Below are 26,022 nucleotides of genomic sequence, written 5' to 3'. Positions count from 1 at the left end.
TTATAAAATGTATAGACAACGAGGTACGTAATAGTTAAAACGCATAGAAAAAGCCTCGCTGCCAGTTTAAAATAAAATCATCAGTAACAGAATTCATTCAAGTTGCGCCTTGTTGAGTCTTTGGAGGATACGCAGCAGAGGCAGCAGCCTTTGCTGGCTGAAGGTGTGGCTCGTTTTTGTTGCGGTTTTCAATGTGTTCTTCCTTCAACTTATCGAACCGCTCGCGCTCGCTGCGAGGAATCCGTTCCTCGTAACTATGTTCGTTTTTCTCAACGGGCATTTGCGAAGGCTCTGTCATCTGCTCATGGCCGCCCGCAGATCCCACAGACACATTTCTCTTTCCCTGGGAGCCGTGAGTAACGTAAGAAGTAGTCTCGCTTGTCGATGTCCTGTTCCTGTCGCCAGATCCATATGTGGGTTGAGAAGGATCAACCAAACTTGGCATGTTAACCACCTCCTTAGCATAAACGTTCTCCTCCTCATAACGTTGAATACCCTCTTGTGGGCTTTGCGAAGGACTGGTGGTGGTGTGTCTCTCGTACCTTGTCTCCATTTGAGGATGGCTTGTCTCAGACGATCTAGTCTTTGGGTCGACATCATCGTGATGAGAACCGGAAGACCGGTTTTCTTTGGTCTTTCTACCTTCAAGGTCGCCCAAGTGCTTGTTGGCGGACTCTCCTTGATTCTTACGCTGCGAATATCCATGAGTTTCGCCCTCTGGCTTTGTGGACCGTGACCCCTTCATGGCTGATGATGGCTTTTCAGGCCTTTCGTGAGTAAGGTGCGACTCTCCCACGCCAGTGGCGTATTCACCTCCAGATCTGGTCAAAGGCTTTCCTCCAATACCAGTGTTGTTTTCATTTTGACGGCTTGAGAAACCCTCGTTCTCAACATCGGAAGACCGCTTGCCCGTAGATTCCTTCGCTTGCTTTTGCTGAGGTTCAGATTCGCTGGTGTGACGTTTGCCTGTGACGGCGTCCCAAGCATCCTTGATCGTACCAGTTAGCGTGGAGGGCTCCTTGTTGCCCTCAGTTGGGCTTGTTGGCGAGTTAGATTGGTCAGATTGCGTCTTTGAAACACCTGCCGTGGGGCCTGTCCCAAGGCTCATGCTTCTGCTCTTGGTGCGATTCCGTTCATTGTATGAATCGTTAGATTCAGCAAGAGAAGAGCGGCGTCTAGCCTCAGCGTCCATGCTGCCCTTTCCAGAGGGGTTGTACTCCTCATATCCAGCCTTTTCGTCGCGGGACAAATTGAGCCCCTCTCCTTGGGGAACGTCAGCGCCAACATCATGGGAACGCTCCGGAATACCTGTTAAGCCTGATTCCACCTTTCCCATTTCATGGCCTCTGCTCGTATCTCTCCCCGACGAGCGATTGTGCTCGGTACCTAAGTTCTGGTGGTGGTGGGTGGGCTGAGCGTGTTCGCTACCCAGCTGACGGTTGTGCTCACTGCCTAAATGTTGGCTGTGCTCACTAGCTAGATGTTGGCCGCGCTCACCGCCCGTTTGGCGGTCTTGGTGACTGCTCAACAAACGATGTTGCTCACTGCCCAAAAGCTGTTCTTGTTCATTTCCAGGCTGTTGCTTCTGTCCACCACTTGGAGCCGCTATAATCTGAGCACCTGGCCCTGTGACCTCGTTGGCGCTAATATAGTGGGCAGGCAAAGACTGCTTTTGAGTGTGCGCGTGAGGACGACCCTCAGTTTCAGAAATCTCCTGTGGTTCAGACAAGCCTTGCCTTTGGTGGCGAGAGGTGTCCGCTGTCCCGCTGGTCCTAGATTCACCGGCAGCTGCAGTAGTGCCGGAGAATTGAGTCCCATAAGATTGACCTCCGCTCTCTGGTTCTGTAGTAAAAGAGCCAGGAATTGAAGGCTTATGTTCGCGGTTGGAAGATGACAAGCTGCTGTCTCGGTCTTGAGTATGGCGAATTCCGGGTTCTGGGGCGCCACTTGCAGTTCCAGTAGAAGAAGTCTTCTGCCCTGATTCGCCCGACGAGTTCTTTCTACCAAGGTGCTTACGTTGTTCGTTAATTTTGTTTTTGAGGCCAATTGCTTCCTGAATTAAGCTGTTTTTCCTTCCCTCGCTGTTCTTTCTCCCTTCGCTCTCTTTACCACTGGTCTCGGTCCCACTCTTTGAGCTCTTCAGCCGGAAAACACCCCTCTTGTGCTGGTCAGAAGACTCTGTTGGATTAGTGGGGGAACTTGTCGATCTTTCCTGTCCAAGTGCACCGATAGGTAGTGTGGTGCTAAAAGATGTTCCCTTCTCAGTCGTGCGGGGCCCTGTCTGAGGCGCTCTGGTCTCGGTGGACTTTGAATAAGAGTTGTCAGAGGGGCGGTTTGTGTCATGCCCGGCCGATTCATTGGATGTATGACCTTGTTGAGGGTTTCTTGCTCCGGTTTCCTGCTCAAGATTAGCTCCGGAAGTCACCCCGGTAGTATGTTTAGAGTGCGAGACTGGCGCAGTTCCAAGCACTGCCTGCTCAGTTCCATGCTGGTGGCCTGACGTGTGCTGGAAGCCTCTTAACGAATCGTCGTTACCTTGAGCGCTAGTGGAAGGTGCACCGCTTTGGTGGCCATAGATTTCCTGGGATTTGGCCTGGTGCGTTGAACCTTGTTCGTGTCTTTCATGGTGGCCTGTTGACGACAGGAAGCCTCCGTGACCCTGAGAATGCGAGGACTCTTCCAAAGATGGCCCGGATTGATGGTTGCGAACTCCGGGAACCCCAGCAACTGGCGCATCAGCACGGTGAAAATGAGGCTGTTGGGCACCTCTACTCGAATCATCACTTGGTTGACCATTACCTCCAGACGAGCTGGACACAGGTGCTTGGCGCTGGGAGTGTTGGCTCTGGTGCGAACCATACTCTTGAGTTTGACTGCTGTGCTCCTGAGTAGTGCTGTTGTGCTCGGAGCCGACATCAAAAGCCTTAATGCCACGCACTGCTCTTTGGGGAGCGAATGGGTTGTTAGACGAGCCTGAAGAAGTGTCTCTTGTGGCAGTAGTGGACGTGTTTCCTTGCGCGGAAACGTTTTGCCTCGAGGATTCGTAGTCCTGCGTGGTGCTGCTTTCGTCCTTGTGCGAGTTTCCTGTGAAGGGTCTGTTGCGCGGAGTTAGTATACCACATAAAAAGCAAGCTGGTTACCGCTTAGTGCATGCGCTGCTATCATAATTACTTGACTACGGCAAAGCATTAAATTCTTGAAGCGTCGCTTCTCGCTGCGAATATTAAGAATGTGGCCTAACGAGGGGCGGCCGGGATATTTTCTTCATCATAATTAGTGGCCATTGTAGCTGGAGGGGCCGCAGGCGCTTGATAGCGGCGTATCCTCTTGAAATATTTGAATTTCGTTGGGGAACTCGCCGGATGATCTGAGTCGCCATACGTGTCCATGGTCGTGGCTTTGTCTCCTTCATACGAATCATAACCATGACTGTCCCTCCTGTTACTGCGCACTTTGTTGATTCCAAACACTGCGGTCGTGATTGTCGACCACAAAGCACATATCAGCAGGAGCGCCACGCTAGTCCATATGAAGGCAAAGTTTTTCGACCCCAGCTTCGCGCGCCGGCCATTGTCCGCAAACGCGTTGCGCGCTTTGACGTAGCAGCCTGTGTAGAGGCATGCCGCGAGCGTCACGAAGAATAGCGCTGACCACAGCCAAACTGTAGACAAGGACGCCACCCAAGTCGACGCTGCAAAAACAGTCGCCAAAAGCGGTACAATTGCCATCACAATGAAAACAAGCCCCACCAGCAGCATCGCCCACGCAACGCGCGACAGATAGTAGTACGTTTTGCGGTTGTTAACAAATGTCGCTGGCATCGCGTCACTCGCTCCAAAGTTATCGCGGGGCGAGAAAGGCTGCGCCGGCCGCCTCGACGAGCAGTCCTGCGCGCTGCCACCCTCGTACCCACACCACTCGTAATTATACCATCTGGTCGTCGCCGGAGCATTGCCGAAGCCCGAAGTATTCGCTTCGAGCCAGTAGAGGTTCCGCAGTACACCCGTGTTCCGCGCCCCTCCCAAAATCGCTAAAAATGAAAGCAGCCCTGCACCCAGTAGCAGAACCAAGAAAACAAAAGTTACAGACTGTTTAAAACGCATATTTTCTGATCTTTGATTGTTGCTTGCTAAATTACTCTTCGAATTTAGTCTGCTTAGTGAATTATTGAAGAACCCTTTACGATCCATACCCCACACGCCAAACCGCCCACATTTATATGTCGGGCTCCCCTAACTATTCTTCATATGATCCACCCTTAAGCAAATAGCTCGCCACAACAAACCCCAACGCTATTGCTTTGAGCCCATGTCCAACAACCACCTCCACAAAGTCTCCACACAGTCCTCTGTGCCAAAACGTACTTGTTGCTCACAACTTAATTAACTTGAGCTCTAGACTCAGCTTTCAGAAGTTGCAGAAAATCTATTGGATGATGTTTCCGGGGCAACAGTAAAGGGTGCATAATCGTGCATAGGGATGCAGCTAGGCGGAGTAATAAAGGGGTCTACAGATTTAACTGACCGAAAAGAATGCTGAGCCCAGAACGCGGATAGAAGACATCAGTTTGAAGGCTAAAAGTCTTATGTCAATAGCAAATTAATGACGCGCATAGAACGTCTTCCTTTTGCAAACTACGTAGATCGCCGAGGCGCAACAGTTGTAGTATTCGGTGGAGCAGATGACGTGTACACGTGGCTGAGAAAATATGGTGGGGAAATGGGGCTAGCCGTTAAAGCGAAGCTTTTGGAAAGTAGACTGGGACGTAGATACTGGCAACAGCCGCGGAGGTTTGTGGACGTTCGCCGCGTGGCTAAAGCGGGTGAGCAGGCTAGGAATCTTCAAGCTTGACCCTAGCAGCGGCTTGACCCCGTCGAGCTGCCAGTTCGTAACTTAGTTCTTGGATCGTGCATTCTACAGGACACCAGGTGCGTAGAAATCTGCTGGGGCTCACAGGAACAGCAAAAGTAACCAGGCGGAACGTGAACGTTTCGCCGATCATGGTCCCGAGTTGAGCGTCACGTGCCGCGAGGTCTGGGCGCGTTTCTTGGCTAGCGTAAGTCCCAAAAAAGTAGTCCATGTTGGAGCGGCCGGGTATCTCAACACGCAGCACTCGCGTTGGATCCAGCATGTCCTGTGAAATCCAGTCGTTAGTGACATAGAAGGCCAACAGTTCGCCCGTGCGAATAGCCGCCACGACTTTGGCCCTGAGCTCGAAGAGATGAGAGCTGTCAGTGGCGTCTAAGCCGTACAGAACCGGTATTTCCATGTGGCGGTTGACAGTGAAATGCTCAAGCTCAATGTGGAGCTTTGGAGGTGGCCTCTGGGGCAGAGGCTGGAGAGCGCCCAGGGCCGGCTGTGACGACGGCGGCGTGCGATGCTGGTTCTGGGCGTCGCTGGTGTCGAGTACGACAAGACCTCGGAACATCGCGATGGGAAAAAAAGTTTTGTAGCTGTCGAAGTTGTTAAGAAGCACAATCTGGGGGATCTCGCGGATCGCCCGGTCGTAGAATTCGGTGATGTGCCTTTCCTCATCTTTTGGCAGACGTTTCGTTACCACGATCGGCTCGCACCTTCTGATAATTCCGTCGATGCCACCGGAGTAGAGTTTGACCTTTAACGACAACCTGCACACGATCCCTCGGTTCGAGAGGTTGTTATCGTTCCCGCTGTAAAGCTGATTGAAATTGTATCCCGTGTGCCTTTGCAGTCGAGTGGTAAACTCGCGGAAATGGTCATTGTATATCACGAAAGGGAACGCCATGTCTTGGGGCAGGCGATTCGTGTAAGATCCTAGGAAAGAATCAAATGCGGACAGCTTATTCTTGGGGTGTGACGTGAAGTCAGTGAAAACGAACTTGTGCATTTTGGAGCCAAATGTCTTTGCGCTCACGAGGAGAGCAAACGTTCTGATGAATTCAACCTCGTTGCCTGATATGGAGATTTCACCAAAGGTTTTCAAGGGATCCAGAGAGTCTTGCGAGGCTTCCTGACTTGAACCTACAATCTGACTGGATCGCGGAGTATGGCTTGTCTGAGATGTGCTCAATTTCGGGGCGTCACCCGCAGTCTTTACTGAAACGAGGGTCCACGCAAAGGTGAAATACCCGTCGGCCAGGAGTATGGACGACTTTTTGACTTTGAGCTCAACCTTTTTATCTTCGACGTACCACCGCAGTGCTTCAAGCATTTCTGCAGAATTCTCGGCTGGAAAAAGCTTCGAGTTTAGCTCAATGCTATCGCTTGCATATGCCAGGACCTCGGTGCAATTCTTGTACGGATAAAGATTTGCGGAAACACTTTCATTTTGAAGGCTGCCTGCGTGAATATAGAGCGCAATACTAGGACTTGACGCAGCGTCATTTATACGAAGCCCAAAGACTACGCCACTTATAATCAAAGGTTCGTCTAACGAGGCATGAAACATATAAGAATTTGGATCTTTTTGACTAATGTTTCCTAACATCTGTATTCTCTGCCGCTTGGAAGTTGGCTGACTACCCCTCGAGGTTTGTGAAAGTTCGTTCTTGTCCACAGAATGTGTGCTGAGCGAAAATTCCAGAATATCGTCATCAAGAGAAGAATCATCTCGAATTTCTTGGTCAGAAGTGACAACTGCTGAGCGCTTGTTCGATTCAATCGCACTGGTTTCAAAATCTCGGCTTAAGCGAACGTACTCTGTCTCTCTTGGAGGGCTTATCTGTGAAATGGATAGCGAACCGGATCCTTGATAAGATGATGGTTTGTTTGAGCCTGATAGAGCTGCTGGAGTACCGGCTGCTCCAGCAACAGATGGGCTCTGTCCTTCTTCGATTATCTCACTTGAAACTAGGTTTGGAGTTTGCGAATCAAGGCTTTCACTTGGTATACGATGACCATAAAAAATCGCGTTATCTAGGTTGGAGTCAGGGTCGGGCAGCTGTGAATCAAAATCATTTTGTGAATCATGATCAGCTCGGGGCTTCAAGAGTCCAAATAGAGGATTTTTTTCTTTTAGCGATAGCATGCTTTCTTGTCTAGATTGGATGTATTTTCTCATAGCGGTATCGTAGTTCTGAAGTTTGACGAATTTGAACTGGGCCTTGGAGTTATCGTTAAGTTTTACAAGATTGTCGAATATAACTCGCACAGTTTCGCTGATTGATGACCTCTCATCTCGTTTTGTGGGGTCGAACAGTGAAGAGTGTATATCAATGATGCGCAAGCCCTGCAGAAAAATACCGCCTTTGTTGTCGCATGTAACAAAAGTCCCTTTACAGCACACGAAACAAAGCTTCTCTAGGTGTATATCTTTCATATAGAAACCTTCGGCATCATTCAAATCTGGGAAATCTAGATCGAACTGCTGCGATACAAGCGAGAGAGTTAGCTTCGTGAGGTTCAAGGTCTCCACATTGTTGCATGTTATTTTACAAGTGTAATCAGGAGATACGCTTTCGCCAGGCCTGAAATTGCTGAATTGGAATAAACACCTAGACTTTGGGTTGAAGTCTATACTGGTCAAAACAGAGACAAACTCAATGTCTTGTCTAAGCACCTCCCCTTCTGAAAAAAAACCTTTCAATTCAAGAGGGTCGCATATGTATTTCAATCCGCTGGGAAGGTTAGAGTTCATTTATATGGCACAAGAAGAAGGCCGCATATCTTTCCTGTCTATGATACATGATAGGGAAGGACGCTCGTTCGAAATATAGACTGCGAACTTTGTGACGAAAAAGTTTAAGTGAATATAGGAAACTATCACGTGGATAAAGGTTCTCATCTCTCGTTAGTGAAAAGTAGAAGCCGCCTCAGTGAATAATAAATGTAAAGGGGCCATCGCAATTTAAAGTAAGGCACACACACATTTCTTCCATTGCCATTCTATATATCTGAATGAGGCGAAACGTTAGTAAGAAGCATGTGCTCACTACTGAGGAAGACTTCTACGTCGATGCGACTTCTAAAGAAGAACAAGCTGAAAGGTGGGCTCTTTCAGATATCAAAAAAACTATAGGACAATATATGGCGGCAGTCAACGCATATGAACAAGGCTTACATGCACCCGATCGTACGGAAATCGGGAGCTATCACATATATTACAATCAGACGCGGCTACTCCTTAAGTTGCACACGGACTTCATTGCGTGCGATGGCATCAACATATTACAATATGTGAATATTAGGGACTTGGGCGATGTTAGCCCTCTTTTTTTGCCCTTAGACAGTATAATAGATCGGTTTGAGTTTGCTATTACTAAGTTTGGTGATTTGTGCTCATGGGATCTGTTCTTCAATCTACTGACTTGTTATTTAAGCATCTTGGAAGAGAGTCAGGAAGAATTGACTGGAGAGGTTCTGCTAAAGATCTTCGAGAGGTTTGTTGAGCTGGCTCAAAACTTGATACAATTACACCTTCGAGAGCTTGAAACTTGGGACGTGTCCTTTGAGAATAAAGACGATGATTTCCAATCCATGGATCTATCACAACAATCTTTCGACTCAACAACAGGAAAAGGAATTAAGGAAGTCCACGACACGTCTACAGCGGAATACGTTGAAATGCAAGATGAAATCACTCACCTTACACTTGTGGAAACACTCTCCGTATGTTTTCGATTTGTGAGTACATTAATGGAAATACTTGGCGAAGCAGCTCATGGCAAAAGAGCGACAATCAACCCGATTCAATCAAACTACCTCGGAGATGCTGCTTTGCAGTTTACATCCCAATTGAAGTTATTTGCTAGCGAGATTGATCGATCAAAGGTTGGCAACGAGATTATGGAACTTGACCTTGCCATGAGTTTGGTTCAAGGTCTTGAAATAGCTATTTCCGCAGACTATGATAGCCTCCAAAGATTTATTGAGGAATCTGGCGAAAATTTAGACAAGCTTATGATTTGCATTGACATTTTACGGCTATGCTTGACAAATCAAAATTCGACCTTTTCTCAAAAGTGGTCTTTTTGTTCCGAGATTGGGCGCCTTTTGAGTCGCGTTGAGTCACAACTTGTTCAGAAAAGGTTAGACATCATGTCAGGGCACCTTAAAGGCTTAGAAAATGAACTGAGCCCTACTGTTTTCAAATTGTGCGATGTTATGATTACAAGGTCTGATAATGAGCTCTTAAGGTGGACCATGAAAGAATCGGAATCCGGCAGCTCTTCAAATCAAAATGCATCCAAAACGTCTGAAATACTTCTAAAAAATGCAGGGGTACTGCTCAAGAACGCTACCGCTATTGCACAAAAGCCATGCGGCTTTAGAGAGTACGTCAGTGACAAACTCAAAAGGAATTATATCTACAAGCAGGCAGCTGAGAGGTTAGAATTCATCAACACCGGGAAAATCACTGGCGTGATAGAAGATCTCGTTTCCGAGCATCCTTTTTTTGCGAAGCGATGAATTCTTATGTCACTTCCCACAAGGTTTGCCGTTTCTCGAAACTGATTTTAAAACGTTTGAGTTTAAACTATTACTTAATCAAATCGTAAGTCACGGCGGTTGGGTGTTTACAAGTTTTAAAATAGATGAGATCTAACATGTTTGAGACTCATCGGAAATAACAGAACGTTTGTATAAAAAGTGCCGTCTCTCTGATGAGCTATCGCTACAATCATGGATACGGGAATGACCAAACTAATAACGGCGAGAACCCTTTCATGAGTTCGCGGGGCGAAAGGTCAGACCAGAGCTACGAAGAAGATCAAAGAGAACAGGAATACAAAGACTTTGTCAAGCAGTATCCTACAACCTACCAAGCTCAGCAAACTACACCGTATAACACATCTTCTGGAGTCTTCCAAGGCAATTCCCAGCAAAATAGCGAGCCGTATCCCCCGCATGATGGTCACCAACTACCCCAAAGTTATAATGTGCCCACAATCAATGTATATCAGGCGCCTCAAACAATCCCGTTTGCACCCAATACGGTAGCTCCCATGACTTCAATGAACCATGAGACTAGTAACGATCAAATATACCACATGGACTATGAACCTCGGAACTCTAGCGCAAATTCAAGCACTGGCGCGGAATACTACCCACAGGAAACCCAGCCCATACTTGACCATCGCAGACCTCCCCCAGCCCCTCAACCAGACTTTTTATCATCAAATTTAAATTCTTCTAGCGTCTTCTATGACTACGATCCCGAGGATCCAGTTGGGTTTGTTGACCAAAACGGGGACGATTACCAAATCAATACCTTCTACAACAATGAGAATGAAATGGCAAACCCATACTCAAGCGCCTTTAACTTAGGTGACTACGCTGACAACGTTGACTCAGGGGATGAATATAGCAACACAAACTACGACGATAGGCAAGAAAGAGACTTGGGGGAGTACTCTTACGATAACGATGCGAATACTCTTGCCAAAATTAGATCTTCTACAAATCTCCTTGAAGATGGTGCATCGGGGGATGTGCTAATGAACTCTGCAGAAAAGCTAGGCGACAATTCAAGTGCCAGTTCTCACAACAGGCCCTCTCGGAGGCTCACCACGGTGAGAAAATTCAAGCTGAGTATGGGCAATTTCATCTTTGATTGCCCCATTAGCGAACACTTGATTTCTCAATATGTGAGGGCTGTTGATGATCCAGAGAAGCTTTCCAATGAGTTTAAGTTTATGAGGTACCAGGCTGTGACTTGTGAGCCGGAAATGTTCCAGTCAAACAACTTTACGCTTCGTCAACTTAAATATGGACTACCGCGGCAAACGGAGCTCATGATTGTGATAACAATGTACAACGAAGATGACGTTCTTTTAGCAAGAACTCTGAAAGGTGTTATGGATAACATTCGCCATTTCACGAAAAAAACAAATTCATCAACTTGGGGGCCTGATGCTTGGAAAAAAATAGTCGTATGCATCGTGTCAGATGGAAGGTCTAAAATCAATGAGCGTTCGCTGGCTCTCATGAGCGCGCTAGGGTGCTATCAAGACGGATTTGCTAAGGGTGAGATTAACGATAAAAAAGTAATTGCCCATGTTTATGAACACACCTCCAAAGTCAACATTCGAGGCATTAGGGATGGCAAGGTTGATCTTCTGTGTGGCGAAAATACTGTTCCAATCCAATTGTTGTTTTGCTTGAAAGAAAACAATCAAAAGAAAATCAATTCCCATCGTTGGGCACTAGAGGCTTTTGCTGAGGTTTTGCAGCCAACAGTTATTAATTTGCTAGACGCTGGTACCATGCCTGGGAAGGATTCAATTTACGAGCTATGGCGCGAATTCAAAGATCCCCAGGTCGGTGGGGCATGTGGTGAAATTAAAACTGACTTAGGAAGAGGTTACAAGAAGCTTCTTAACCCGCTAGTTGCATCACAAAACTTTGAGTACAAGCTTTCTAACATTCTTGATAAGACTACTGAATCAAACTTTGGATTTATTAGCGTTTTGCCGGGTGCGTTTTCGGCTTATAGGTTTGAGGCAATAAGAGGCGAACCTCTTCGAAAATATTTCCTGGGTGATGACTTGAATGCGCGCTTGTTCATGACAAACATGTATCTAGCCGAAGATCGTATTCTTTGCTTTGAAGTGGTTACCAAAAAAGACAGTAATTGGACATTGAAGTATTCCAGAAGCTCGTATGGCTCCACTGACGTCCCTGAGAAAATCCCAGAGTTTATTTTGCAACGAAGGAGATGGATGAACGGTGCCTTTTTCGCAGCCCTCTACTCCTTTTTGCATTTTTATAAGATCTGGAGTAGTGGTCATTCTTTCATCCGGAAGCTCATGCTCAATTTACAGTTTGTCTACTTGTTTTTGAGTACATTGATATCTTGGTTCTCTCTCAGCTCATTTTTCCTGGTCTTCAGAATATTGACAATGTCCATTGCTGTTTCTAACAATGATCAAAAAGTGTTTAGAGTGTTATCTGTGCTTTTCTTGTGGCTCTATGGTGTCTCGATTCTGATTACATTCATCCTGTCCCTCGGTAACAAACCCAAGGGAACCTCAAAGTTCTACCTCTCGACATTTATCTTTTTTGCTATCCTCATGGTTTACATGATTTTCTGCTCAATATTTATGAGTGTGCATTCGATCAGGAACATTATAGACAACGGAAATGTGACATTTGTGAGTTTGATGAAACAGGAGACTTTTCGAGACCTGATTGTGTCAATGGGTTCGACCTATTGCCTTTACCTATTGAGTTCTGTGATCTACCTTCAACCCATGCATATGCTTACAAGTTTTGTACAATATTTGCTGCTCAGTCCATCCTACATCAACGTGCTGAATATCTACGCGTTTTGTAACGTGCATGATATATCATGGGGAACTAAGGGCTTCGTTGCAAAGCCGCTAGGGAAAATCCATTCTAAGGAGGATGGTACCGTGAAACTGGAGATTCCGGTTTCAGCTCGAGAGATTGACGCGAATTTCAACAAGCATCGCGAGATATTGATGTCTGAGGCTCCTGAGGAAGGTCAAGAGGAGGTATCTTTCGAGGAGAAAAAGACTAACTACTATGCCATGGTTCGGTCATTGGTAATTATTTTGTGGGTCATTTCCAATTTCATAATAGTGGCGGTTGTATTAGAAACTGGTGGTATTGGTCAATATGAGTCTCTGGACAAAATGCAGTCTTCAACTTCCACCGAGACTACTGTCTCTATCCTACCACAGAGATCGACCGTGTATTTTTCAGTAATACTCTGGCTTGTGGCTTTTATGGCTGCTTTTCGCTTCATCGGATGCTGTCTCTACGTGGTTCAGAGATTTTTTAGGAAGCTCCGCTTCGGTAAGTAACAAGAATAATCAATTATTATTACTTTCAAGAGTCGTCAGATATATAGATCTGTATATCTTTGACGGCGGTATTTTTTCCACCTGTAATAAAACATAAAGAAAGTTCGAGTGAGCTCGAGCCAGACTTTTTCCTTTAAACCCATTCAAAGTCACACAGCAATGAGAGTGGTTCTTCAGAAGGTCAGCAAAGCAGCTGTTACGGTGGACTCAGAAGTCGTGTCTGCGTATGTGAAAAGCTATAATTGAATAGTGCTTGGCCCGTTTCTAACTTAAGTTTTGCAGCATCAAGGAAGGCTACATGCTTCTGGTAGGAATTTCGGTCCATGACACCATTGAAGACGCGGAGAAAATATCCAGGAAGGTGCTCAACTTGCGCATATTTGAAGACGAGAACGGGGCCTTCTGGAAAAAAAACGTGAAAGAAGCTGGTGGGCAGATCTTATCTATTTCTCAATTCACGTTGCAGGCAGTTACCAAGAAGGGCACCAAGCCGGACTTTCACCTAGCACAAAAGGGGCCTATAGCGAAAGGGCTATATGATGAATTCCTGGGCTTACTGAGAAAAGACATGGGGGACGAGAACGTGAAGGACGGAGTGTTTGGTGCTATGATGAGCTGCGAGCTAGTGAACGAAGGCCCCGTTACGATAGTTCTTGACACAAAAGAATAAGAGCCGGAGCTGCCGAACGACAATTAGCCAATAAAGGATGAAAATGCATTGATAAGGGCGGGCGATGAGGACAGCTCACTAGTATTTTGTTCGTTCCAGCTTTGGCCTTAAATTCTATATCACGTGTAAAATATCGTGACTTATCTTTCATAAAATGCCACATTTCATATAAAGTTCTCATTTCTGTAAGGCGCTTACGCTCGGTGTTAAAATATAGGTCATTCCATAAAAGCCATAGCCACGCACCTATATATACTCAAGCTTGAGCACCTACCCCCTGTTAACATCAAAGAAGGTACTGATATCGGGGCAAGCAATGTGCAGATTTCTAATCTTTAAAGGTATGTGTCCACGTTGATGGACATGGTCCATGCGATGAGCTAGACACCGGGACTAACTTCGTGACAGGCAAAGAGCCCATCCGGCTATCACACTTGTTGACAAGGCCAGCACACTCGATTATCAAGCAATCGTTTGACAGTCGCCTTCGGGTTGACATGAGAAGGCCTATCAACGGTGATGGATTTGGCGTGGCGTACTATCCTCTTGACCAGGAGCTGAGCGAAGATGGCCCTTGTCTATTCAAAGCCATCACACCTGCCTGGAATAACCAAAACTTGGAAACGTTGGCTGAAAAAACTAAGTCTGACCTTGTGTTCGCACACGTTAGAGCTTCCACCTACGGCGTACTGTCTGAGACAAACTGTCATCCTTTTACCTACCACAACATTACATTCATGCACAACGGGGGCATCGGGAACTTCACTAAGATCAAGAGACGACTTTTGGCGCATATCGGCGACGAGTACTTCAACCTGATCCAAGGCAGCACGGACTCTGAGTGTGCGTTCGCGCTTTTCCTTGATACGCTGGAGAAAATGGGATCTAATCCCTCGGAAAGCACCGGGCATTTCGGACACACTACACTGCGGAATTGTATGCTACGCACTATCGAGATCATCAAAGACTGGACTAAGGAGGCCAACGGTAACGACCCCGATGCGGAGCCTTCAATCTTGAATTTTGCCGTCACCGACGGTACCGATGTTGTGGTTTCCAGATACATCACCTCAAGGAAATATCAGGGTGCATCATTGCATTTCAGCTGCGGCTCCAGCTTCGTGGAATATGCCCCCGGTGAATACAGAATGGAGCGGCTGGACAGAAACCAGGATGTTGTCATGGTCGCGTCCGAACCGCTCACCTTCGAGCGCGGCGACTGGATCACCGTGCCCACCAACACCATACTTACCATCAAAAACCAGACGGTTCTCCTGCACCCCATCATCGATGAATACTTTCAAGAAAACCCCCTCTACGCCAGAAACTCATCGCTAGCGGAGAGAAAGGGTCTCATGGGCGCGGTTCCAGTGTCCAAGCCTACGGACAAGAATGTGCCACCACTGGAGAGAGAGGGCCGTTCTAGGCCTCAAACCTCCAGATTGGTCGCTTAATTTACATTTTCTATAAGTATTTCGCTTGCTGTCACGGGCGATACGTATACTTATTTATTGCATAATCTTTCCGCTGCTTACAAAGGGCGAAACTTTAAATCCGAAAATGCAAGGAATAGCAGAGGCTCTGACGGTTTTAACGTCCGGAGCAGGAATGCTGCAGCGAGCCGCCATTTGGCGCGGCAGTCCTTGTATTTTGGGGGCGCATCCCTAAAACTAGCGTCCGCGCTGTAATTCTGGACCGATCACTTTGCAGCAATATACGAATAAGGGACACTGCGGTAAGGGACATTTTATGAAGTGCTAATGGACCAGAGAGGCAACGCAGTAAATACAATTGCTGTCGGGACGGCCTATAGAAATTTGAGGACTGCGGTCCCGCGGGGGGGTGTGCTTATAAATTTTGGGGAAACTGGTGGTATATAAATGCATATGGATGAGACAGTCAGTAGCCCGTCTGGACCACCCATAAAGAGCAGCAACAAAAGTTCTACTAATACTAATGTCAGCTGTTAATAATTATAACGACAACAGGGTAGCGGGTGCCAACGGCAGTACTGGTATCCCAGCCAACAGGGGTGGGGTGAATAACAACGACTACGCGTACCGCGATGAGGGCACAGGTGTGGGTACCAGCGGGAATACGGATGGTGCTCAAAAAGAGAAGCAAAAGAAAGTGATGCGGTTTGCCGGGTTTGTGGTGCTGGACTTTATGCTTATATCTTTGAGAGCGTTGCAGTTCATCAGCAGCGTGATTGCCTTAGGACTTCTAGCTTACGTGTTGAAAGGGTACAGTTATCATGGAAGCCATAAAACCAACTTTGGACTGGCGGTTGCCGCCATTTCTGTGTTTTACTTGATGTTGCTGAGTTTGCTAGGCGTCCTGTTGCATAAGCTTCTGCTGCCCGGGCTATACTTGCTTTTCGAAATTATCATAACCATCCTGTGGTTGTGCGCGTTTGTGGTGCTAGCCAAGACGCATGGCTCTAGGGCGTGCGGGCTCCAGACCACAAGTACCTACAACCCTAACTATGGTTCCACTTCGAGCTTTATGTCCTCCGGAGGTAGATATGATCCATACACGAGCCAATACACCACTGACTCGCATATGCGCCCTTGCCGCAGTGCAAAGGCATCCATCGCATTTGCCGGCCTGTGTACCGTCCTGTTTATGATTTCGACCCTGATTATCGGCTTAAACGTGATCAGACCAATTATGCAAAGAGGTGGAGGCCAGCGCGCGATGTGGACGCCATACCACAATGCGGGCTACAAGCTAAACCCATGGACAGGTCTGCGTCTCAGTGAGACAAACCGCAGTGACCTGGAAGGTACCGGACCCCACCACAATGACGCGGAAGGAGGCGCTGGCGTGCATGACCAACACACCTACTCGACTGGCGACTCGACCTACAATGGCACCAACCGCGAGAAGCTTGGCGAAACAGACCATAGACGCAATGCTTCCGGCGCCACGGAAATGGGACAAGATGCAACTAATACTGGAAACGCCGGTGCCCTACCTCAGGAAAACGTTAATACAACCTATCACAGAACCGAACGCATTGTCACCGACACATCCCCTCACCCTATTACGGAAACCAATAGGGCTCAGCAGACACAGGGTCGCATGTAGAGGCCAATGAACTCAAGCACAAGCAGCTTCTGCGAATCTTAACTAATAACTCAGCTGATTTTTCCAGCCACTAGAAGGGACGGGCTACCGCAGCCAGTTTTGGTTAATCAATCCCACCCTTCCTAGCCAACTTCCAAGTTCGTTTAATACTCGTATGGTAGCTATTTAGTCAAACTTTACTCTATGTCCAATGCTTTGGCAGGCGGTGACGCTTGGGGACAAAATGATGTTAATGGCCACTTGAACAAATTAGATAAAGCTGAGCGGCTACTTCGTCTTGTACTCACCACTAAACAGAAAGAATGCAGAGGCGAGGCAACGAAAGCGCAGGTGCAGGAGAGCCGGAAAGCCACTTGTGGGGTTCCTTACGCGGCAGGGCTAGACTAAGGTCAAAGCTGCCGCGAGATCGTGCTGCGCTGCACAGCAGGCTAAATTATTCTCAGGGAGGAAAAGTAGATCGGAAAGCTGCAACGACTTTACATGCTTCAAAGCTGTAGCTTCAGTAGCAAATTGGCTGGTGTGGATATTCCGGGTTCCTGTTGTTCGAGACGCTCGCCATTGCAGGGTTGCTTAGGCTGAGGAATTCCAAGGATACTACATTATTGGCGAGAGAACTGGCCTCCTGAGCCCGACGTGCGGGCATCCAGGTGATCCAGGGCTCTTACGGAGTATACAATTCCGGACGCGGTCCCAGAAAGCGACACGACTCCCGCCGCTGAGCTGGCCTTCGCGGCGCGGGGATACAAGGGGCTGTGCCAGAAAAACTACACCGCACCAAATCCACGCACCGTGCAACAAGCTCGTGGTACGAAACGCTCTCGTCCAGAGCGCCTGGGAACCTTGAACTTTGCCACGCAGAAACATGACTTGGGTCGCACTTCCCCTAACATCCCGTAACGCGCGTATGCTCAGCCACTGCCGCGTCCTTTTGCAAACAACATGCACATACAAATACGCCAACACTGCCAGCTGACTCCCAAGAAGCCTGATACCCAGGATTGGGGCGTCTGCCGGGCTCTCGCCTCCGGCTCGGCATCGCGCTCCCCGTACCCTACGATAATGTCACGTGCGAGCAGACCGGCATTCCAATGCCGGCGAGAAAGTCCCGCGGGTGCACGTGCCCGATCTTGCGGCACTTCCCTTCCCGTATCGCACCATACGAGACCACGTCATTCTCACGTGCGTCACTCACCATATACGCCAAGCTTTCTGAACTAGTCATTCCGCACGCAGCATATGACCCGTATCACCGCGCACGTTGGTATTCCTCTCAGCACGTGGAGCTTCCTCGGGTCCTTCTGGGCCCGCACGTGGAGTTGTCTTGCGGCTTTGCTCCCGCCTCTAACTATCTCCGCTCCCCGGCCAGGAAGCCAGCGTGCTCCCTCGTTCCGTCGTATCCGTGTGTGTTTTGGCTAGTCCGCTTTGGGACGTTCGCCACGGCTGTTGTGTGCGAGAAAAATTTCCTCGGTGCTCTGGGGGTCATCTGAGTACCATAAACAAAGAAATCAACGAGGTGGTTGGCCGGGAGAGGGAATTTTTTTGCCGTGTTTTCTGAGTCCTATTGGTCAGAAGCCTCCGGGTTTGTTATCCGTACGGTGAGTGTTTTTTTTGCCTCTTTAAAAGCAGCGAGTTTCCGGCAGCGGGCTGGTCGTTCTTGGGAAAGCCAGTTGAAGCTCAGGGAGGAGAACGGAAAGACAAGACAAAGCAAGGCCACACTCTACACACAAGGTTGAGTACTCATACCTCCGCTCATCAAGACCACAAGACACTTCTTTTTGAGATACGAGTTTCGGTTATTAGACCTTGATTAGCGAAACAAAATGAAGGTGACAAGCTTGACAGTCGGCACTATTGCAGCTGTGTCTGCTGTTGCTTCGGCGTCGAGAGGCCAGAAGCAGCACGGTGACGGCAAGACGACAACGATTACGACGACGACCGGGACGCACAAGTGGGGCAAGTTCAACCATACGAGCAGAACCCACGCGCCCAAGGAGACCGGTACCCACAAATGGGGCAAGTTCAACCACACGAGTAGAACTCATGCTCCTAAGGAGACCGGTACTCACAAGTGGGGTAAGTTCAACCATACGAGCAGAACCCACGCTCCCAAGGAAACCGGTACCCACAAGTGGGGAAAGTTCAACCATACCAGCAGAACCCATGCTCCTAAGGAGACCGGTACCCACAAGTGGGGTAAGTTCAACCATACGAGCAGAACCCACGCTCCTAAGGAGACTGGTACCCACAAGTGGGGCAGATTCAACAAGACTCACAACCCAACTTCGACTGTGATCGCCAAGAACGTGGCCGCCAACGCGGCTGCTCCTGCGGCCGGCTTCGATGCCGCCCATAAGGTTTTGGGTATGACCGTTGGCTCTGCCGCTCTTGTTGGCGCTTTGATGCTGTTATAAGAATAATAGCGTTTCTCAAATTACTTCTAATCGCTAGACGTGGAATGTGTGTGTTTTTTTCACGTGTGTGTGATTACTAGTGTGAGTGCGTGTATGTGCGCGTGTGTGCGCGTGTGCGCGTGTGTGCGTGTGTGTGTGTGTGTGTGTGTGTGTGTGTGTGTGTGTGTGTGTGTGTGTGTGTGTGTGTGTGTGTGTGTGTGCGTTTGTGAGCGCGTGTGCGTTTTCGACGTGCGCGTGTTTGCGTGCTTGCGTGTGTGCGTGAGTATGTGTGTGAGATTATGTGTGTGAGTGCGTGTGTCTGCGTGTCTTGCGTTGTCTTCCCGTGTCGCTTTTTTATACCACCTTTCTACCCTGTGTAACTTTTATATACCTTTGTCTTAATGTGTGTGCCCAAAACTGAGCTTAATACTCTCCTCTCTAGGCTTGCTGCGGTCCTGTGAAGCCCCGTTTCTCGCCTATGTTTCACCGCAAGTGCGCTCGCATCAGCTGCTCGGATTCAATACTGATCGAATGTTCGAGTTACTACCCAGGTCACATTTCGAGGTAATCGAGTTCTTCGTGTACGACGATCACAAATCAACGGCGTAGAAAATTTTGTGATGATGGAGCCTAACCCGTCCGGCACCGTTAGGCTACAGCAACTTTCAGCAAGTTACAAGAGGACGAGGTCCTTATCCGAAACTCTAAGACCAGCGACACAAGCCATGGACAGTGACTCCTCCTCTACGAACAAGTTTGTTCCAGAATATAGACGCACAAACTTCAAAAATAAGGGTAGATTCTCTGCCGATGAGTTGCGCCGCCGCAGAGATACCCAGCAAGTTGAGCTGAGGAAGGCAAAGCGAGACGAAGCGCTAGCCAAGCGTAGAAATTTCGCCGCGCCCCCAGACGGTGCAGACTCCGAGGACGAGGACGAGGCCGCCAGCACCGCTGACCAGCAATTCTACCAGCAGCTTCAGCAAGAGTTGCCCCAAATGATCCAACAGATCAACTCCACAGACCTGCAGGAGCAGCTGAACGCTACCGTCAAGTTCAGACAAATTCTGTCACGCGAGCACCGCCCACCAATCGACACCGTGATCCAGTCCGGTGTGGTGCCTAACCTCGTGAACTTCATGAACGAGAACCAGCCCGAGATGCTGCAGCTGGAAGCCGCGTGGGCGCTCACGAACATTGCGTCAGGGTCCTCAGACCAGACTAAGGTTGTCGTCGAGGCCGGAGCCGTGCCCCTTTTCATACAGCTACTGTACTCGGGCTCCATCGAAGTCAAAGAGCAGGCTATCTGGGCCCTCGGTAACGTTGCCGGTGACTCCACCGGTTACAGAGACTACGTGTTGAGCTGCGGTGCCATGCAACCCATTTTGGCCCTGTTTGACCTGAGCAAGACGTCACTCATCAGAACGGCGACCTGGACTCTCTCCAACCTGTGCCGTGGTAAGAAACCACAGCCAGACTGGGGTGTCGTGTCGCAATCCCTGCCAACACTGGCCAAGCTCATTTACTCTATGGACACAGAGACTTTGGTCGACGCATGCTGGGCCATCTCCTACCTCTCCGACGGTCCTGCAAACAACATACAAGCAGTCATTGACGCAAGAATCCCCAAGAGACTTGTTGAGCTGCTCAACCATCAGTCCACACTCGTTCAGACACCTGCTCTGAGAGCTGTGGGTAACATTGTCACTGGTAATGATCTACAGACCCAAGTAGTAATTAACTGTGGGGTCCTCGGGGCACTAAGAAACCTTCTCAGCTCCACCAAAGAGTCCATTAGAAAAGAAGCTTGCTGGACCATCTCTAACATTACTGCCGGTAACACAGACCAGATCCAAGCTGCTATCGACGCTAACTTGATACCAGCTTTAGTCAAGCTTTTGGAAACTGCCGACTACAAAACCAAGAAAGAAGCTTGTTGGGCCATTTCTAACGCTTCTTCAGGGGGTCTGCAAAAGCCAGAGATTATTAGATACCTGGTCTCCCAGGGCAGCATAAAGCCACTCTGTGACTTGCTAGAAATTGCGGATAATAGAATAATCGAGGTTACACTTGATGCTCTAGAAAACATTTTGAAGATGGGTGAAGCTGACAAGGAGGCTCGTGGTCTGCACATTAATGAAAATGCCGACTACATAGAGAGAGCCGGCGGCGTTGACAAAATCTTCAACTGCCAGCAAAACGAAAACGAAAAGATTTACGAAAAGGCCTTCAATATTATCGAGCAATACTTTGGTGAGGATGAGGATGCTCTGGACGAAAGCATGGCCCCACAAACCGCAGGAAACACCTTCGGCTTCGGATCCAACGTTAACCAACAATTCAACTTCAACTGAAGCGCATTGTCATACGTTCATCACTAACTGTTACCAATTCCCCCTCTCATCATTTTTCTTTCTGCTGTTAGCTTCTTGAAGCCTTCAGCTCACCGTCTATCTTTTATAAATATCTCACCTTAATAATAATCGATCAATGGCCTAAACAGACTCTTCTCCCTTCATCTTAGTAGCAGTTGATAAGTCTATTTTTTATGTGATATTATTGTCACTTTCTAACTGAAATGTAAACAGCGGCCAAGCGCAACGTCAAGCGGCGCCGGAACAATAAAGAAAAGCGCAGTTGCGGATGAATGAGTCCCCCCGGCATAAACCAGTCCAATCTTCCATCTCGAGAATACCGAATTGCTAGCGAATCTCGAATTGCAAGAATAAATGAGTTATACAACAGAAGCCAAAGACAGCAGAAACACAGAGACTCTATAATATCAGACAACTCAACATCTGTACCCTATATACAGGATGAAGACGACTGTCAACCATTGGCATATCTGGCGCCGAACAGAGTACGGCGCGCGCCTGTGGCTCCTCCAGATTCCGAGACAATAAAACCTGCACCTGTGAAAAACCCATTCCGCCCAAAACCAACCGAAGAGAGACCCTTTTCTGAAGACGACGTGGAGAGGGAGCTTCAATTTACTCCAAAGCTGATGTCAAGAAGGAGTATCGTGTCTTCCAGAACTCCGAGCCACGGCACACCTCTGCGGAGGGAAGGCCCCGAGGACATAGTACCCGACACGCCCGTACAATTGCCCATATGGTTTTCCAAACAGGTAGTTCCAGATTTCAATAACACAAACCGAGCCGCTAGAAGGCGGGAAGCGTTCAAAGAACTGAAGCAAAAGCTTGGAAAGCCGCTTCCATTAGGCTACCTAAGTGACTTTCAAGATGAGGCTTCGCGATCTACCAAGAAAAATGTAGAGGAGCGACGAAAACGTATGCTCTCTAGCAAAGGGCGTGACATATCCTGGCATGATACCAGGTCACTATCTGACGAAAGCTCAGGCATTCACAGCCCCCATACAAGCGCATCATCTGGAGACTTTATCGCAGGCGAACTCAGTGCAACTAGTACCGATGACGGCTTCCACCAAAACATAAGTGAAGGCCTCAGGACAAACAGCGAGAAACTCGACCAAATTATGGTTCTCTTGGAAACAAGGAAAAAAGCTGCTTCTAAACGAGAATGCTTGGCTTGGATCTTTTGTATTATAGTTCTTATCGCACTCAATTTATATCTGAGTAATTTGTAATATACACGGTTTGGGCATTCTATCTACAGGATTACGTGGCTGACTTTACTCGTCAAAATCATTTTTTGGAGGAGTGCCATTCTCCTGTCTCATGTAAAGATCGATGGCAGTTGAAAAGGCCGCGAAGCCCGCGCAGCCCATAAGGGCAGCAGATGGCCCACTCTTGTATGCTAAACCGCCACCAGTCAGACAGCCCGCGGTCACTCCATTGTAAATATCGTTTTTGGCTCTCAATGACTCGATTACACACTCGACACCAGAATAGATCATACCAATATAACCAAAATTTTTGGCACTTGAGTAGGCTCTTTTTCCCATATCTGCGAACTGTAGCTTGACTTGTTGCTTGAAAGGCAGGTCAGATATGTGTTTAACATTACTTGGAAGCTGCGATTCGCCGGGCACAGTAGGAGTATGAAGTGGCGTATCATAAGCCATAGAAGCCATGAAAAGACCAAACACACCACCAAGTGCGAAACCAGTCACACCGCTGATAGCTGTTTTTCCAGGACACGAAGTCATGAAATTTACCATCATCTGTGCTCCATGTTCGCCCTGTTCTTCTGGTGTCATTTCATTGAAGGGTTTATTGGGAGGCGGAGACACTTGCTCAAGGCCGAAGCCACGATAGACCATGCTGGACAGTTAAACTTAAGATCAGGGGCACTTTGTGGAGGCTAACCGGTTTCTTTTAAATGGTGTACTACAATGTGTGTTGCACAATCATTTAATTTAAAAATTTGGAGAAAAGGCATCTCATCGCTTAGAGTCAGAATACCGCAAACGTGTATCCTCTAAAAAATGTCGAAATGAACCGCGTAAGAAAGGTCTACGATACCCTGGATACTTTCGATGGCCGGGACGTACTTCAATCGTGGAAAAGAGAAGGAAGCCGGTGGCTTGACCAAGTCGAAAACTCAACATACCAGTTTCCTGAATTGGAGAGTTCAAATTACGAACGTACCAAAGGGAGAGTCCCTACTGAGCATATTGATTTAAGGAGCCCTATAATCTGTACGAAATTGAGCTGGTCTCAGGATGGAACCTCGCTGGTGGCTGTTTTCAACGATTACGGCGTGCGACAGTACTTGCTGCCAGAAGAAGAGGGAACAGGACTTGTCCCATTCAAAAGATTCTTCAGAGCACAGCCGGCAGTTGATTGCTGTATTCATCCAGAGTACTCGCTCTTCAATGACTCTGATGCGTGCAACGTAATGCTGGCGTCTTCTAGGGACCTGCCAATACAACTTTTGTCCCTGTCTCCTCACGCCCGCGAGCACAGGCCACTTTTCAGCTATTCAGTGGTAAATGCTGAAAATGAACGGTTTGAGACAATGTTTTCTTTAAGCTTTTCTCACTACTCCGGATTTTTGGCAGGTACTTCACGAAATAAGGTAGTAGCTTATGACCTAAACTATAAGAGCCCTATTTGGTCTAGCGATGGCTATGGTAAACCACTACGGGGCACTTCAGCCAGACGTGCCATTATTTCGTGCTTTGACAGTCCATCTGATTCCGAATCAGTGTTGCGCTATGCCGGTACCTATAGATGTGACATATATGGTATTGACCTCAGAACGAAAGAACTAAACTTTTTGGCCAACAAACAGACTTTGGAGCTTAAGGAAAACTCAGCTGGAGTGGCCGAACTGCTCTTTAGTGTCAACAAGCACTACTTGTATGTCATAAAGAGAAACAGTCAGACTATAGACGTTTTAGATGCGAGAAGCAGTTTCGCAAAAATCAATGAGCTTTATCTTTCATTTCGGATTGGAAGCCAAAAAATAATAGCGACACTCGACCTCATTAATGGCCTCCTGATAGGGACGCATGACGGAAAAATCTTACAGTGGGCAAGCAACATGGTTGAATTCGGGGGTCTGTTGCCGCGAACACCTGAAGGACCTGCAAAAGATTCTGCTGTTAGCAAAGTCTTTGACACGAGTTATGCTGGAAGCCGGATAAATATTCTCGCCTCAAGCCCATCAAACCCGCACCTAATAGCTGGCTCCTTCTCTCCCGATAAGTTTGAAGCAGACCATACAGCTAAAAGCGGATTGTTTGTAGTTGATTTATAGAGTGAAAGTGTCCTTGAAATATCGAAGGCGTTCATATTCCTTCAATTTGATTAAGCTTAAGTTCGTTTTGTACAAGTAATACTCGCGTTCAAAGCTTCTAACTTGAGGTACCTCAACCTCGCTCGTGACCATCCCAGGTTGTGCTAACGACGCAGGAGGCAGGCTGCTTTCGGTACTGTAATCGCCAACTATGGCATTGCTAATCATATCGACGTCACTTCCAGTGCTTTCGTCTTTAGAACTCGTGACGGAGCTTGCTCGACTACTACGCCTTGAAAAAGATGAAAACTCAGCGCCCATGTCAACTTCATGGTCTTGGACAGAAAAATCCGACTGTCTTGAGTTTTGAACTAGAAACTGGTTGGGATTTGTTAGCTTTCTGAAGTTGTTCCAATTCCGAACACTTTCAAGTAGTTGCTCCAGCACCATACTGCTTTCAGGAGTTTCAGAAGCTGATATATCAAAGCGCAATTGTAGCTGTTCTAAGGTCGTGTCAAATATACTCGTGAATATCTTAACTTCGAGTTCGTAATACTTATGGGAGTGGTGGCCGTAGCGGCTGTCCCCGTACTGGTCAACGTTTTCGGGAATTTCATCTTCATTCAGGGTTCTGAAAGCTCCAATTGAGAGGCGCTTGTCTTCAGCGCTCTTTTTGGGGTCCACTACTACCGCAATGTACGGGTCTTGGAAAGTTTGATTGAGCTCTTGAGTTTGGACGTCGATACCACTAAGCCAGCACCCATATCCTGGATGCGAGTGATACCACCCAACTATGTTTTTCGGGTGGGAACACGAGTCATAAACTTCGTTCATGTACTGCACCATATACTCATATGACTCAAGCTGAGCGTTGACACGCGTTTCGGTCCCTTCAACTGGGAGAGGGTAGCAATCAAAAACTATTATCGAATCTCTGTCAGTGCTGCCCACTAACATTCCCATAATCTCCACGTCCCCGCCCTTGAGAGCATGTTGCAGGATCTTATAACTTGCCATGTTCGATAGCATCACCCTTTTGAAGTGCCTTGAGTTATGCTTTTGCTCCGATTCCTCTCTAACATCGACTCCAACTTGTTTCCGAATCAAGTCTCCAAGGGACTTTGGCTGATCAATGCAGTCCTCCCTCTCACCGAGTATCATGGAGCCATGGCCCTCTTCGATATCTTTGAGCTGTTGAGAGACGAGGTGTGCCCTTGCCCTAAGATCCCTGCACGTTTCAAGGCTGTACCGCATGTTTTCTTATGCTTGCGTATTGCCTAGTGGTTCACTGTTGGGGTCAGAAATCTCATTCCGACCTTTGATGCTGGCCTTTGAAGTTTATTTTATTCTTGATAACTCTTAATTTTCTGATGGTGGAGTTTATAATTTCCGTATTGAAAACTCCGATCGAAACAATGGCTGAAAAATAAATATAACGAAGAAGCAGTTGTTATAATTGATTGTT

At 47.7% G+C, this 26,022-nt stretch overlaps 14 protein-coding genes across 14 annotated transcripts; 9 read left to right on the top strand and 5 right to left on the bottom strand.

The window, feature by feature from the left end:
- Nucleotides 1-97: 97 nt before the first annotated feature.
- HBT1 (Hbt1p) lies at nucleotides 98-3,427 on the bottom strand (the record flags this gene model as incomplete). Its single annotated transcript, XM_002552067.1, has 2 exons — nucleotides 98-3,084; nucleotides 3,415-3,427. 2 exons carry the CDS (start codon nucleotides 3,425-3,427, stop codon nucleotides 98-100), a joined length of 3,000 nt encoding a protein of 999 aa, XP_002552113.1.
- Nucleotides 3,237-4,190, bottom strand: KLTH0B07480g (SUR7/PalI family protein; the record flags this gene model as incomplete). The annotated part of the gene is made up of 1 exon (XM_002552066.1): nucleotides 3,237-4,190. The coding sequence occupies one exon, from the start codon at nucleotides 4,188-4,190 to the stop codon at nucleotides 3,237-3,239; it is 954 nt and encodes a 317-aa protein (XP_002552112.1).
- Nucleotides 4,191-4,831: 641 nt separating this feature from the next.
- Nucleotides 4,832-7,615, bottom strand: CDC13 (telomere-binding protein CDC13; the record flags this gene model as incomplete). Its single annotated transcript, XM_002552065.1, has 1 exon — nucleotides 4,832-7,615. The coding sequence occupies one exon, from the start codon at nucleotides 7,613-7,615 to the stop codon at nucleotides 4,832-4,834; it is 2,784 nt and encodes a 927-aa protein (XP_002552111.1).
- Nucleotides 7,616-7,875: 260 nt separating this feature from the next.
- KLTH0B07414g (uncharacterized protein) lies at nucleotides 7,876-9,387 on the top strand (the record flags this gene model as incomplete). The annotated part of the gene is made up of 1 exon (XM_002552064.1): nucleotides 7,876-9,387. One exon carries the CDS (start codon nucleotides 7,876-7,878, stop codon nucleotides 9,385-9,387), a length of 1,512 nt encoding a protein of 503 aa, XP_002552110.1.
- A 194-nt stretch (nucleotides 9,388-9,581) lies between these two features.
- CHS1 (chitin synthase I) lies at nucleotides 9,582-12,746 on the top strand (the record flags this gene model as incomplete). Its single annotated transcript, XM_002552063.1, has 1 exon — nucleotides 9,582-12,746. The coding sequence occupies one exon, from the start codon at nucleotides 9,582-9,584 to the stop codon at nucleotides 12,744-12,746; it is 3,165 nt and encodes a 1,054-aa protein (XP_002552109.1).
- A 159-nt stretch (nucleotides 12,747-12,905) lies between these two features.
- Nucleotides 12,906-13,416, top strand: DTD1 (D-tyrosyl-tRNA(Tyr) deacylase; the record flags this gene model as incomplete). The annotated part of the gene is made up of 2 exons (XM_002552062.1): nucleotides 12,906-12,970; nucleotides 13,029-13,416. The coding sequence occupies 2 exons, from the start codon at nucleotides 12,906-12,908 to the stop codon at nucleotides 13,414-13,416; spliced, it is 453 nt and encodes a 150-aa protein (XP_002552108.1).
- Nucleotides 13,417-13,732: 316 nt separating this feature from the next.
- On the top strand, nucleotides 13,733-14,870 carry DUG3 (glutamine amidotransferase subunit DUG3; the record flags this gene model as incomplete). Its single annotated transcript, XM_002552061.1, has 2 exons — nucleotides 13,733-13,757; nucleotides 13,825-14,870. 2 exons carry the CDS (start codon nucleotides 13,733-13,735, stop codon nucleotides 14,868-14,870), a joined length of 1,071 nt encoding a protein of 356 aa, XP_002552107.1.
- Nucleotides 14,871-15,582: 712 nt separating this feature from the next.
- KLTH0B07326g (uncharacterized protein) lies at nucleotides 15,583-16,506 on the top strand (the record flags this gene model as incomplete). Its single annotated transcript, XM_002552060.1, has 1 exon — nucleotides 15,583-16,506. One exon carries the CDS (start codon nucleotides 15,583-15,585, stop codon nucleotides 16,504-16,506), a length of 924 nt encoding a protein of 307 aa, XP_002552106.1.
- A 1,820-nt stretch (nucleotides 16,507-18,326) lies between these two features.
- Nucleotides 18,327-18,917, top strand: KLTH0B07304g (uncharacterized protein; the record flags this gene model as incomplete). Its single annotated transcript, XM_002552059.1, has 1 exon — nucleotides 18,327-18,917. One exon carries the CDS (start codon nucleotides 18,327-18,329, stop codon nucleotides 18,915-18,917), a length of 591 nt encoding a protein of 196 aa, XP_002552105.1.
- Nucleotides 18,918-19,516: 599 nt separating this feature from the next.
- Nucleotides 19,517-21,247, top strand: SRP1 (karyopherin alpha; the record flags this gene model as incomplete). Its single annotated transcript, XM_002552058.1, has 1 exon — nucleotides 19,517-21,247. The coding sequence occupies one exon, from the start codon at nucleotides 19,517-19,519 to the stop codon at nucleotides 21,245-21,247; it is 1,731 nt and encodes a 576-aa protein (XP_002552104.1).
- A 293-nt stretch (nucleotides 21,248-21,540) lies between these two features.
- On the top strand, nucleotides 21,541-22,500 carry KAR1 (Kar1p; the record flags this gene model as incomplete). Its single annotated transcript, XM_002552057.1, has 1 exon — nucleotides 21,541-22,500. The coding sequence occupies one exon, from the start codon at nucleotides 21,541-21,543 to the stop codon at nucleotides 22,498-22,500; it is 960 nt and encodes a 319-aa protein (XP_002552103.1).
- Nucleotides 22,501-22,545: 45 nt separating this feature from the next.
- On the bottom strand, nucleotides 22,546-23,136 carry TIM22 (translocation channel protein TIM22; the record flags this gene model as incomplete). Its single annotated transcript, XM_002552056.1, has 1 exon — nucleotides 22,546-23,136. One exon carries the CDS (start codon nucleotides 23,134-23,136, stop codon nucleotides 22,546-22,548), a length of 591 nt encoding a protein of 196 aa, XP_002552102.1.
- Nucleotides 23,137-23,309: 173 nt separating this feature from the next.
- On the top strand, nucleotides 23,310-24,578 carry SWT21 (Swt21p; the record flags this gene model as incomplete). The annotated part of the gene is made up of 1 exon (XM_002552055.1): nucleotides 23,310-24,578. One exon carries the CDS (start codon nucleotides 23,310-23,312, stop codon nucleotides 24,576-24,578), a length of 1,269 nt encoding a protein of 422 aa, XP_002552101.1.
- RRI1 (COP9 signalosome catalytic subunit RRI1) lies at nucleotides 24,573-25,811 on the bottom strand (the record flags this gene model as incomplete). Its single annotated transcript, XM_002552054.1, has 1 exon — nucleotides 24,573-25,811. The coding sequence occupies one exon, from the start codon at nucleotides 25,809-25,811 to the stop codon at nucleotides 24,573-24,575; it is 1,239 nt and encodes a 412-aa protein (XP_002552100.1).
- Between the last annotated feature and the right edge of the window lie 211 nt (nucleotides 25,812-26,022).

This window comes from Lachancea thermotolerans, assembly GCF_000142805.1.
Source record: "Lachancea thermotolerans CBS 6340 chromosome B complete sequence".
Lineage (NCBI taxonomy): Eukaryota > Fungi > Ascomycota > Saccharomycetes > Saccharomycetales > Saccharomycetaceae > Lachancea > Lachancea thermotolerans.
This window is presented reverse-complemented; position numbering and strand designations above follow the sequence as displayed.